The sequence below is a fragment of the Scardinius erythrophthalmus genome (genome assembly GCF_964197995.2).
Source record: "Scardinius erythrophthalmus genome assembly, chromosome: 11".
Lineage (NCBI taxonomy): Eukaryota > Metazoa > Chordata > Actinopteri > Cypriniformes > Leuciscidae > Scardinius > Scardinius erythrophthalmus.
In genome coordinates, this window is record NC_138231.1 from 30,113,083 (window position 1) to 30,125,942 (window position 12,860).

General features: G+C 39.5%; 1 protein-coding gene across 2 annotated transcripts; it reads right to left on the bottom strand.

The window, feature by feature from the left end:
- Positions 1-27: 27 nt before the first annotated feature.
- Positions 28-7,780, bottom strand: myoc (myocilin). Of its 2 annotated transcripts, XM_081379098.1 has the most exons (4): positions 6,962-7,780; positions 3,126-3,191; positions 2,783-2,881; positions 28-1,671 (listed from the first exon to the last, which is right to left on the bottom strand). In XM_081379098.1, the coding sequence occupies exons 1-4, from the start codon at positions 7,437-7,439 to the stop codon at positions 884-886; spliced, it is 1,431 nt and encodes a 476-aa protein (XP_081235224.1). In that variant the 5' UTR covers positions 7,440-7,780; the 3' UTR covers positions 28-883. The 2 variants fall into 2 exon arrangements, with proteins under 2 accessions (XP_081235224.1, XP_081235225.1); XM_081379099.1 differs by lacking the exon at positions 3,126-3,191 and having other exon boundaries at positions 6,962-7,774.
- Positions 7,781-12,860: the final 5,080 nt, after the last annotated feature.

A 12,860-nucleotide genomic window follows, 5' to 3' on the forward strand; every position in this document is an offset into this window, starting at 1 on the left:
CAAAATAAGATAACACCGAGAGGCACACAGATTCATACTTTAAATCTTTATTCTCATAAGTTAATGCAATTCTAGCCACAAGATCCCAATCTTAACATCTCAAGCAGCACAGAGTCTTGAGGCATATTCAAAACAGAGTAGGGAAAATATTCATCATATACAGAGATAGGATAGTATGATTGCGTGAGGATTAGAGCATGTACACTAGCAAAGGTTTTGTTACGGTTTTTAAAGTTGCATTCCTCTACAATCTGTCAGTCAAAAGGTAGGCTTACTGTAATTGTATGCCATTGTATTTTCCCCCTTCCTTGAATTTATTCAGTGCCGTAAACACAAAAGACAAGACATTACTTACAAAGGTAGAAAAATAATTTCTCTATTAACATGTTAAGTGGACAAAATCACTGAGGAATTAAATGTGGCCTCAATTTATAAAAAACTGATATCATGATACATGATTAGATACTTTATCCATTTGGTAACGTGTTGGTCAAAGGAACTTCTTTTTTAGCATGTTTATCATGAACAAAGATAAGATAACTTAATGTGAAGTTGTGCAATGTAGTCACTGGTACACTTAATTTCTTTTAATTCTGGTCTTGAAAATAACAGCCTATATACAATTGTTGGTGCTTCAATATTATCAGGAAAATGTTATTTTCTGTATTCATTATATATACGTACTCTTGGTGCTATTATTTATGTCACCAGCATAATTATGGTTGAATTGCCCAGTTGCTTTTTTACGCTAGATTGTCTATAATTGTCTTTGAATATCAGTAAATCCAACAATAGCTGTCCCACTGGATGTTAAAATATTAAAACATTGCAAAATGCGTCTATAAGCTGGGGTGCTATGGACATTTATGCTGATAGCTTCGCTTTACTCCTGCTTGCCTAGTCTCACATTATAAGATACAATGTAAAAGTTATCCCAAGCATATAGCTTTCTCTGCCCTGGGTTGTAGTCTACCATGCTGTTGTAGCGATAGCGGTTTTTGAACGGCACTGAGATTGTTTTACCCTGGCTGGTTGCAGTGTCATACATGTAATTTACGGTGGTGTTTGGCGAGGCGTAACTAGCAACCGTGTACAGCTTGCCACAGATCATAAAAGCATTAGCCACGGAAGTTTTGCGAATTTTAGTCTCCCAGGTGCCCTTCACCTCCAAGCTGTGAGGGTCCAGCTGGGAGAGCACAATAGCACCCTTGGCTTTGTTGGTACTGTATATGGCCCATAGACCATTCTCATCTATTGCCAGGTCAATGTCTGTGTAACCACCCCAGGAGTAGGGGAATTGACCATGGAAGCCAGAATGGGGAAGATCACGGCGAGCAGCAATGCTCTCGGAGAGTAGATCGTATCTTAGAAGGGTGCGACTGAGCCTCCGTTGGTAGTACAAGGAGCCTCTGTACATGGTGGCACCTGTGCTCTCCACAGATTCTGGCAAGAGCAGGACTTTGGTAGGAAACCCACGTGACAGCTGGTCCATGTTTTCATACCCAAAGAGTTGACGCACTTCAGACCCTACGGCATCGATGCGCCATACCATCTCTGGACCATAAGGTTCCTTAGCTTCTGGGTCTTGCATCCAGACACCGTATTTACCTGCAATACTGTCAGCCTTACGGTGCACCTCAGGCTGGTCTACCCACACCAGGTCACCACAGCCTGAAAAAAACAAAAAAAAAAACAAGAGATTGGACACTTGTTGGAAACATTGGATTGCAAATGACAAATTGAAAGATACCATTAAAACAAAATCTGCTAAAGGTGGAAGGGAGGACAGCTTGTCCTACCATTCCTGCTAGTGTAAAAGATTAGAAACATACTTAACCTTTCCTAAAATACCCTGTAAGAGAGAGGTACTGGGGGAAGGGATGCTTGGCAGAATTCAAAGGACTTCTTGGGAAAAACCCGAACCTTAATGTCTTTGTTTAGCAACATGGTCGCATCAAGTGATTCACATTACCATTTTGGCGCCTTACTAAACATACACACTCCTTTTATAAGCTAGATTATTTTAGGCTTAAATGAATTGGTAAAAATAGCAGAATTAGTCTAAGTGCTGTCAGCAGGAATGAAAGCTATGTGCACAGTATCAATTTTTCAGGCACCTGAGATGAACAGATGTAGGGGCATGGGGCATAAATATATATCAGCACAACTTGACAGTCAATCTAATGTCAGAAGACATCTACTAGGCCCTGTTTACACCTTGTATTAAGATGCGTTTCGGTTGATCAGATCACAAGTGGACGACTCTAAATACAGGTGTAAACGGGGTTTAAAATGTTTTGAGCTTGTCCACCAGAGGTCGAAAACATATTTGGCCAGATTGCTTTCATAGCTATGCTCATGTGGTCAAATGTGTTCGATCAGCCACAAAAGACAGCCCACCGACTTAATGTGTAAACACAGTGTTCACAGTGTCTTGCGGTTGTCAGAGCAGAAACGAAAGCTGATGCTCTGCATATGTTTTTGCGTCGTCTACAGTCGCGTTCATATGTAAATTGCGTGAGCTTATTTCGTCCATTATATTGAAAGATCTGAAAAAGGCCATATATTTACCCACCCATAGACACTCCCATCGAAGAAATCAGGACAGAAGTGGTTGAAAGTGGACAAAAGAGACATATTTTAACACCAAGTGTAAACAGGAATGTGTCTCCCTTGTTTATTAGTGATGTGATTGACCAAACACATCTTAATACCAGGTGTAAACAGGGCCCTATATTTTGGCTTTATGTGATAGACCCTAGGGTTAGGGTGTGACTCTCACCTGAGATGTCCGCTGGACCTTCCAGATTTGGGGCAGACACCTCAGTGACCACAGCTGTCAGCTCTTGATATCTTGGACTCGAGTAATGCCATGCTGGATCTAGGAGATCAGAAAGACAGAAATTCACATACTCAAATTGAGACATGCATGTGAAGGTGTTGAGGTCTACATTTGTCAAGCCTTTGCAATCAGAATAGCAACTAGTGACCATGACATTGCAGTCAGTAACAAGAATATTAAATAACTTGTCTTATTTGCAGTATGGAGTTGGATTAATAATTTATGATAGTGCAGTTTGTTCTCTGCCTAAGTAACTATACCCTTGTTACACCCCCTACCCTACCTCTTAAACTGCTGGTGTCTCCTTGTGTATTCCCAGGCCTGGATACCAGGTGGGAAAGTGCAGGACCTAAAAGGCAAACCAAATTATCAATTTGCTGTTATTGTCTGGGCAATGTTTACTGCCCCTTAGTATCTGGTAGATCACAAATGTTTAGCTAGTCCAATAAAATGGTTAAAATCAGCTCTCAAGTGAGATTCACGGTGTCCCAGAGTACCATGATTGAAGTCTAAACTAGTTAAGCTGGACAGACTTATAGGCTTGGCATTGATCCTGAGTTGCCCGAGAGAGGTATGTTTGTTGGGATGCATGGTTTTGGGGGACTGGCAGCTCTACTGACAGTCAGGAATCTAACAGAAGGAAATAAACAGCCCTGAGTAGATTCCCAGCTGTCCCGGTGCCTGGCAGACTCCAGACCTCCCATTACACATCCGAAACTCAGACATGCACTCCAGCAGAGAGCACATACACTCTTCCTGGTTAACAATCTCAAACAAAAGCGGAGTAAAATTAAAAGCCATTGTGTCATATTTTTTCATTGTAAAAAACATTTTCAACATTGCTTCATTGCTTTCAACAGTTTGTTTGAGTGATCTGACTTGTCAACTTTTGGCTCAACCAGTACCTGTTTGTCCAAAGTCCAAACAAATGGAAGATGGTTGAGAAGGGGTGTTTTGGAAACCTTGTTGGAAATGTTTAGTTAGTTATGTTTGGTCCTAATAACGATACAGAAAGCCAGGACCTGAAAAACCTACACTCACATTATCCTCACTCCTTCAATTTGATTGCCCAAGGGCTAAATTAACTCTGTTTATGTCTGATCAAGTGCTTACATGTTTACAGGCTTTTAGAATGGTCGTGAACATCTGAAATCTGACTTTGATTGATTGCTGTGACGAGGGTTAAAAAGGGCTGCTGATGATGATGATGATAGCTTGCTCAGACCTGCAGTGGGAAGGTCTGTAGTTACTGTCCTTTATCCCTATAATCAACACTTGCTCATGGACACAGGTATATGCATCACCACAAGGCAACAAAAGCATGTAATTCCCAAGGTTTGTTTGCAGGTGTTAATGCTTATCTGTATATCGTGCCTAATGGTTCCCTGAGAGATTAAGCAGAACTTCAAGAACCTTCTGGACCATCTGGTAGCATGTTGCAGGCTAATTTATTTGCAGGAGCCTTCACATCTTAACATCTTTGAGACTTTGGAGGGGGGTTTTGTACTGTTTGAATGCTTTTGGGTTTTGCAATTCTAGGCCGTGAAGCAGATGCCAACTCTTAGTATAATTCTAAATGAGAATTCCTTTCGTTTAAAGTTTCCAAAACACTTCAAAACGATCTCCAGAGGCACGCATTCATATGTTCGTACTTAATGAGGTGACACTGACAACATTCATATGGCTGAATGGAATCCTGATCTCTTTTTTTATTTCACAGACTGTTTTCATGTTGTTAGGCGTCTTTACTGCTCAGTAATTTTTTCTCATTAAAATGTTTTACACAATGAGTAGTACTTATGAAAAAGTATAAAAATGACCCCCTTTATTTAACACTTGTAGTCATTAATTACAAATGACTGAAAATAGAGCATTTCTGCAATTGCATTGGTACCAGAAAACCTTTGCTTTTGCTTCTAAGTGTTAGTCCAAAACGACTGCCAAATCAGCCAGAGGAATATAATATAGTAATGCACCTTTGAACCTTGCATTAATCAATGTAATTAAAGTTTTGTAGCCTATCCACTGGTAAATTGCTATTTATTCAGCCCCTTTCTGTGCTTGTGTACGTTTGCACAGTATGATATTTGGGGTGGAAAGGGACTGTGAACCTGAAAGCAAAACTGAATCCAAGAGGGTGAGGACGTGCAAGACGGATGGCTTGTTTTCTTTTCAACCTCAAAGAGCTGGAATTTATCGCCTTTTTTGCAAAGAGGGTCTCCAAAGTGCTTCACTCCTCTATCTTGTTTAACTCCGTTTTTATTTTTCATGCGTTCTTTACATGACGTAAAGCAGTGTTGTGCCTAAACGCGTTCATTGAACGGTAGTTCATTAACTCGTTCATATTTTGGGCGAACGTGAACTGAACATACTGTATTACTGCCTGAACGTTACTGTGAACTCGTTCATTCTGGTGTCTGTGAACGCCACGCTCTCTCAGTTTAACTTCGTTCAATAGAGTGCCAGATTTCTATAGAATCTTCCAGGCGAAAACCCGGCTAAAACACACCGTAAACCGGCCTTAATATGTAGCGGGAAAAACACCCAATCTGGCAACCAGCCACCAGTGAATCTCTTGTTCGATCTCGTTCATCAAAATGAACAAATCTTTTTTCGAGACATTTCGTTCATTTAAGGGGCTTTAAATGTAACTATTAACTGGCAAATTCCCAGAACACATCCACCTACGCAATCTTGATCATATTCTGAATTAAGAAATCATTATAATGCAGTCAAAAATCGTTTTCAGGGAACATTAATAACTTTACCTTCCGAGTCTTTCGTTCATTTGTCACGTGATAGACGGACTTAGTGAATGGATCGTTCATGAACGACTGATGACACGTTACAAATCAAAACAAAAAGCAGCAAGGCGTCGTCGTATGATCATTTAAACGAGTTTTATGACAAGGTCGGTGAGGGTGGGAAAAATCTGACGCATAGCTTCAGTGTTAAAACTGATAAAATAATTGTCTGTGGTTCTATATAGGCTGTGGCAATCATTTTGAAAAATAATATCTCGCAGCTACATGGAAAAAAAGAACTATGACCTATAGTTCATTTTTGGAACTGTGAACTTAGTTCAAAATTTTGAGTATGAACTGAACTAGTTCATTTTAAAATTTATGAACTGAACTTTGAACTAGTTCATGTAGAAAGTGAACTTTCCCAACACTGACGTAAAGGTACCAACAGTATATTTAATCCAGCACTAACAACCCCAGCAGGGATCAGTTACCCCTGACCTCCTCCCCTCCTCATGCAGCATCAGTCAGTGGTCTGCTGGGAGCTGTCAGTAAGACTTTACTGCCGAGCATTAGCACAGTACTGTTTTACTGCTTCAGCGGCTTTCCCCCAACACCCTCATTCACTCATATGTTGACCTGCTCTTATAATATATGACATGGGGATGTCATCTTGTTCAGCTCTGATCTATCTATACTGTTCGCTGCTGCTTTAAAATGAACACAATGACCTGCTCACCAATCCCACCCGAAGTATGACTCACACTTCCAGACAGGTATAACTGTGGAAATACACACATAAACCGTAAGAGTCTGTTGCAAGGTGCCAGTGACTCTAGCATGTCATTTTATGCTCACACTCTCTGCTTTCCCAGACACCACACCTGTTTACAAGTTACGGCTCAATTGGATTTTAAACATTTCTGTAACCACAAAAGTAAGATTATAAGTTAGTGTATATTTTGCTTGAGCATTTTCCATCATTATAGTAACAAAACAAAATAGGTATTGGCAATCTTTCACACTTTATGATAAATTTACACAGTTCAGTTTCACCTTTAGGGTAACAAGAGCTTGTCACTGGGACAGTACCCTTAAAGGGACACTTTTGTACTATATTTATCCCTAAATTATGTGTTTTAGCACCTTAGAGTAATAATATGCATTTTATGATACTGTGAACCCTATAGGAGTAAATATAGTACAAAGGTTTCCTTTCGAGGGTACTGCCCCAGTGAAAAACTGTTGTACACACAATTTTTGCACATCACAAATGTATCCCAAGCAGTTTTAAGGTAGTGAACACTTGGCCAAAAGATAATTTTGGCCAACAAAATATCCCCTGACAATTTTTTTTTGCTTGGTTGTCACTAACCTGATCCTGGTTTGAAGCTGTTGTCAATTTCCGGAACTCTAGGAGGAGGTTGTTGCGTGCAGGGTCTGCTCCTCAACCTCTCAGCCTCCTGGCGGAGCTCTTCCACACTCTTCTGCAGGACCTGAACCTGTCTGTCCAGTCTTTGCTTCTCTCTCTCAAGCTGAGTTTTCTCCCCCATCACCTGGTTGTAAGCGTTCTGGAGGCCTGACTGAGATCCAGAACCCGCCGATGACTCTGACAGGGCTTCACCTCCTACGAGACGGGCGACCAGCGCCTCTAGCAGCCCCAGGCGGGACTTCAGGGCCTCCATCTCAGGACTTGAACCTGGTGATGGACAACTGGCCTCTGTAGGGCTGTCCACTGTGAAGCTGTACTGACAACGGCCATTGCCGGCATTCGCCCGCCGAAAACTAGCACTGCTCTGAGCCTGGGTGCCCATGAGCAGGCACGAAACACACAACACAGCCAAAAACCTCATGTTGAGGTGGACTTCAGATACCTGGAATCTTCTTTATCTGATGCTCTTCTTCCAGGGAGGTTCACGCAGAGGTGACTCTACTCTTTCTGCAGATCACTTGTCTGCCCTGTCCTCTTTAGCTCCGGCACTAGTCTATCCCTTCCCTTTCACCTCACAAGCGTAACCGGAGCCGCTCACTTCTCTGGCGTTCCACTAATGACCTCTCACCTGAGTCTTCTCAATCTTTCGCTCCCACTGACTTCCTCTCACTTGTGCAAATGGTTGTCTTTGAGGGGCTGGTCAGAGTGTCTCGTTTGGATTGGTGGTCGATGTCTGTGATCCCTCAGTTTGTCTCTGAGTCTGGGGCACATTACGCTGGGACTTATTTATATAGTCAGGGAGGAAAGGGAGGGAGAGACTCAAAGAGGGACGGAAGAAAAGGAGGGATGCTGTGTGCTTGAGGGATTGCCACAACAAAAAGATCCTTCCAGAGTTCTTTCTTTGCCACCTCCTCCTGGAGGGCATATCGGAGCATGTGTGGGATGGTTTGTGTGCTGTTTGTTTAGCTTTGTGTGCAGGAATGCTGGGGCAACCACAGGTGAACACAGTGTTTGTTCACAGTATGTCCAAGTGTCATTTAATGGTTTGTATGCTCAGGCATTTTTCCTCTGGGTATTGTAGTAATTACTTAGCTAGGTGTGTGTGAGAGAGTTTCAAGAGCACCTACTGGGGAGAGTATACCTTTCTGCTGCTTTCTAATTCGGGTGTTGTGGTGAATGTGGTCCCTATCGGTTTGCTGCTGGTGGTTCACAGCCAGGGGATCTTGCTTTGGGGAACGCAAGACAGGCTGTTAAGAGGGGGTAGATTTGGATAGAGTTACCCCAACCGGACAGTCCATGGGAGAGGTCCACGGTGTTGGTTTACATGTTGAGCTTAGCTAAAGGGGTCAGAATGTGATGCAAACAGTAGCAGAGGTCAATGCATGTTTGAGGTGTTGGTGATCTTGTTGATGGCATTTGTAACGGTTTAACATAACACTAATAACAGCTTCAATCCTCAGAATCATGCTCCCTTGCCCATTTCTCGTTCTGTCACCAACCTTCACAACCCCTCGCTATTTAGTTTCCTTCTTTCTCATTTACTTGACATCCCACTGTCATTTCCACCACTCTCCACTCCACAGTTCATCACCTCACTCTTTCAATAGGTCTGTTTTTGTTAGTTTACTTAGTAAACATTGGCTCAAAACACTTTCACACTCTTTTATCTATAATGTGGCCCAGATGGTTCAGGACTGGAATCTCTCTTCATGGTGGCCATTCGTTTTGTTTTGCTTGAATGTGCATGAGATGTCTGAATTTCTTGCCCAGCTAAGTCTTCGGAGAAATTTAGTAATACAAATACCTAGTACACACTATTCCTTGCTTCTGACAGTGCTTATAAAGATTTTTACTTTTACTTGATTTCTTCTTTGCGTGCAGGTGAAATGTTAAACGGTGGATATGTTTTGTATAAATGTGTCACACATTCTATCCCACTGTAACCTGCATTTACATACGATGCATTTCTAGTTTACCAAGTATTTGACAAATATATTATTAGTGGAAATAAATAAATATATTGGCTAAAATATTGTACAACTTAGTCCTTAAATTAATTTTCAAAACAGGGATGTCATAACAAAAATGGCTATAAATTCAGATTTAATTATTCTACTCAATAATAAAAAAAAAAAGTTATAAAAACAAATTACCAATTAATAAATCCATTAATTATTTGCATAATAATATCAACTACAACATTTCCTGGAGGCTTTAAAGTTACTGACTTGCAACTAGTCAGGACACAACTTCCCAAAACTACGTGTTAAAAAGAAATGAATTTCACTGTATGGATGACAACATATGCCACCACGTCACATCTGCAAACAAATGATGCCAGATCATTTCTTTCGAACTTTTCTGAGCAATTTTGCAATGACTTTTAACCAAGAGGCGCTAAGGTGATTTTTAGCAGATGTCAGTTCTCCTCAAGTTCGCACAGCTGTCCTAACAGAATAACCACAGGAATAGTTCCATCACATGTTTCAATAACATTTGACATTCACAAAGTGCCCAAATATATATATATATATTTTATTTTAAATATCTATTGTTTTATAATCGATCAAACTTGTTTTTGTGAAATGTTTTGCTTGGAAAAAATGTGCTTGAGGTCTTAAAAATAAATATCACTTAGTTTAATATTTTGTTATATAATGTTACGACATCGGTACATCTTAAATGTGGCCAAATACCCTTTGGGGCTGGAAGTTGTAACATCTTACTTTTGTTTTCAACACGTCTGCTTGCAACCTTCTGGCCGTTCTTCAGGACCACCATCAGAGTTCTCAATTTTCACCTCGCAGGCTTCATTTCATCTATTACCACATCAGATTTATGGAAGATTGAAGAGATATTTACTAGAAACATTGTGTATTTACAAGACCAGGCCTGCAAATTATATCCAACTAAATCCTTTATGTCAAATACTCACTCTATAATACTCGTTGTAGAATCAAGGCTTACATTCCTTCAGTCAATGCAATTCTTAAAAATTCCCTCAGTCTAATATCTGCAATCCTATTCATGTCATTTACAAAGTTCCATACAAACATAGGATTCTGATTTATGATATCTGTCACACATGTATGTGGCCTTTTGTTTTCAGTATTGAACAGATTCCAGCAAGTTCAGAACTGCAAATCTGCAACAAACCTTCAATAGCATTTATTGACTGACAAACTTAAATATAAATATATATAAATATATAAAATATAATAAGGAATGTCTTATTTTGTGAAAGATCTAAGACTATTTTGAATGGCATACACAACCACACACAATTAGAGGTGTGTTGCCTGGGGAGAGAGTGGAAGAACCTTACTTATGTAACTAATGAGAGACGTTCTTCATGGCAGAGATTAAATACTGATTGGAGAATTTGCTAACGCAAAACAGAACAACATGACCCTCAACAAAACTTAAATAGTTCCATCCACATGTACAAAATGTTATAAAACCTCAAGTCATGCATCTTGGATCAGATTTATAAACCTGAGCAATAGCTAGCGACCAGAATATCATAGACTTTTTCAACACCTGGACACTCATTGATGTACCAGTCAGACTGATTTTTGCATGTCTCTGAATTCTCTTTGTCCAAAATTGGTAACTAACTACAGATGGAGTCAAGCCGTCTGCCATGAACACATGGGAACCAGAGTGCATGACTGAGATGAGAAGAACAGACAAATATATAAAAATGGAGGAAAAGAAGGATAAATGGCTGAAAGTAATTCAGTGTGAGGAACGTAATGATACTTAAAGGAGAATGAAAACAGATCTAAAGGAGTAAAACTCAGGAGCTGGTGTTTGAATCAGACCTTTAAGTACTGACCAGGGAGTTGAATTTCAGTGGTAAAGAAGGAAATAGTGCTTAACTTAGTTCTATAAAAAGACTTAATAAACCATACATGCGAAACAAAATCTATTACCGAAGATGAGACCTTTACTAAGTATTAGTTCCTGAGTTACACTATATACGCCATTTATCGAGGTTTATTACATGGCTTGGTTGATGTAGAATGCGGTCTGTTATTTCTTGATAACAGACCGCTGCGAAGTATAACAGACCGTTGCCATGAAAAACAGCGCGTTGCTATGGACGCGGAACGGACTATTTTCTTTGGCGGCAGCAATACATTCGTTTTTAAATCAATAAACTCCTTTTTAAATCAATAATTCGTGTCAAATTATTTATTTATTTTGTAGGCAGCCATGTAATAAGCGGGATCATGTATAGAGAGGCGGTCGTTATAGCGAATAACAACCCCTTCAGTCGGGGTTGTTAGTCGCTATAACGACCACCTCTCTATAGAGAGCCTAAGTCCCTCCCCTTCCGGTCGACCACCATGGGACCTTATTTCGGAAAAATATTGTATGGTAGTCAATGGCGAGAGACAACAAATATTTTGATCTCGTTTGAATTGTGCCCTGATTTACACATATGATGTTTGTCAATTTAAAAGATACATTTTAAAGTCAAGAAAGTCGCAGTTTGATGTAAAACTGTTGAGGTATAAGACTGTGAAAATACGTAATTACAAAGACTACAAACCCAGAAGGCGCACATGCGACGTCATACATTTCTCTCAATGAATGAAGCTAACTTTACTGAAGCTAACGACTGTCATTTTTTCTATAGTCTTACATTATAATCGTAACGTAACGCCGTCATGCCTGAGTGTTTTGAGCCAGAATACACACATACAAGCAACGGATCTTGTGACGTACATAGTGCGAGACGAGAGATGTAGTTCATTGAGCGATTTTCACATAAAACTAAACGTTACTCTTCTGTTTTATGACAAACTGCGACTTATTGTATTTGTATTGGAAAATATCAAGCGCTTCCGTTTCAGAGTCCCTGTTTCATGTTTGTTAGCCCAGGACATTTTACAAATCCAGACCAAACGATGTTCTACGGCCATGTCCGAAATAAAGAGTAGCCTTGTCACACAGTAAGATTTAGGATTTTGACCATATAGGCTACCTCGCAGTCACAGACCGTATCAACGTCAGTGAGCTATACTTATTGTATTTCGCCACAGGGTGTCACTGTGGCCTCAACCCTTCGCCTTCGCTTACTCTGAGCTCGATTGCTATGTCTGAGGTAAACCACGCCCTCCTCATTACCCTATGCAGGAAGAAATGTAGGAAGAAATAAATGAATAAATAAATAAATGTATAAATAAATAAATGTAGAAATGAATAAATGTATAAATAAGTAAAAGAATAAATAAATATGGAAAAAAATAAATATATACATAAGGAAATAAATGTATAAATAATTATTTATTTTCTTTTTTTGCTTTTCTATGTTTATTTATTTATATATTTATTTATTCTTTTTTACATTTATTTGTATATTTATTTATTTTTAATATTGGCAGCTTTGGAATTCCATATACATTATCCCTTACATATAAATCCATTGAACTGACGTACTGCTTATGTATATTAATTGCCAAACATGAGCCAGGAGAAATTACTATGGCTGTTGAGAAACATTAGATATTATTAGAAAAAAAAAAAAAAGGTTTCTCAAATAAAACCATAAACCACAAATCCTGAAAGTTATGGGCCATTCTACAGAGTCCCTAAAAAGACAAAGGGAGAAAACATTTAATTTCACTGCTTTTGCGTTCTCATGTAAACATATTGCGTTCTCTTGAAAACGTATTTTGTTCTCTTCACATTTGGTTTCAAAACTTTTGCATTCCCCCGAGAAACTTAACGTAAACCAACGAGGGAGACATTCCCGTTTACAAAAGAACAGCATTTATTTAAAATATAATTTTTTCTAACATTATAAATGTCTTTACTGTAACTTTTGATCAAT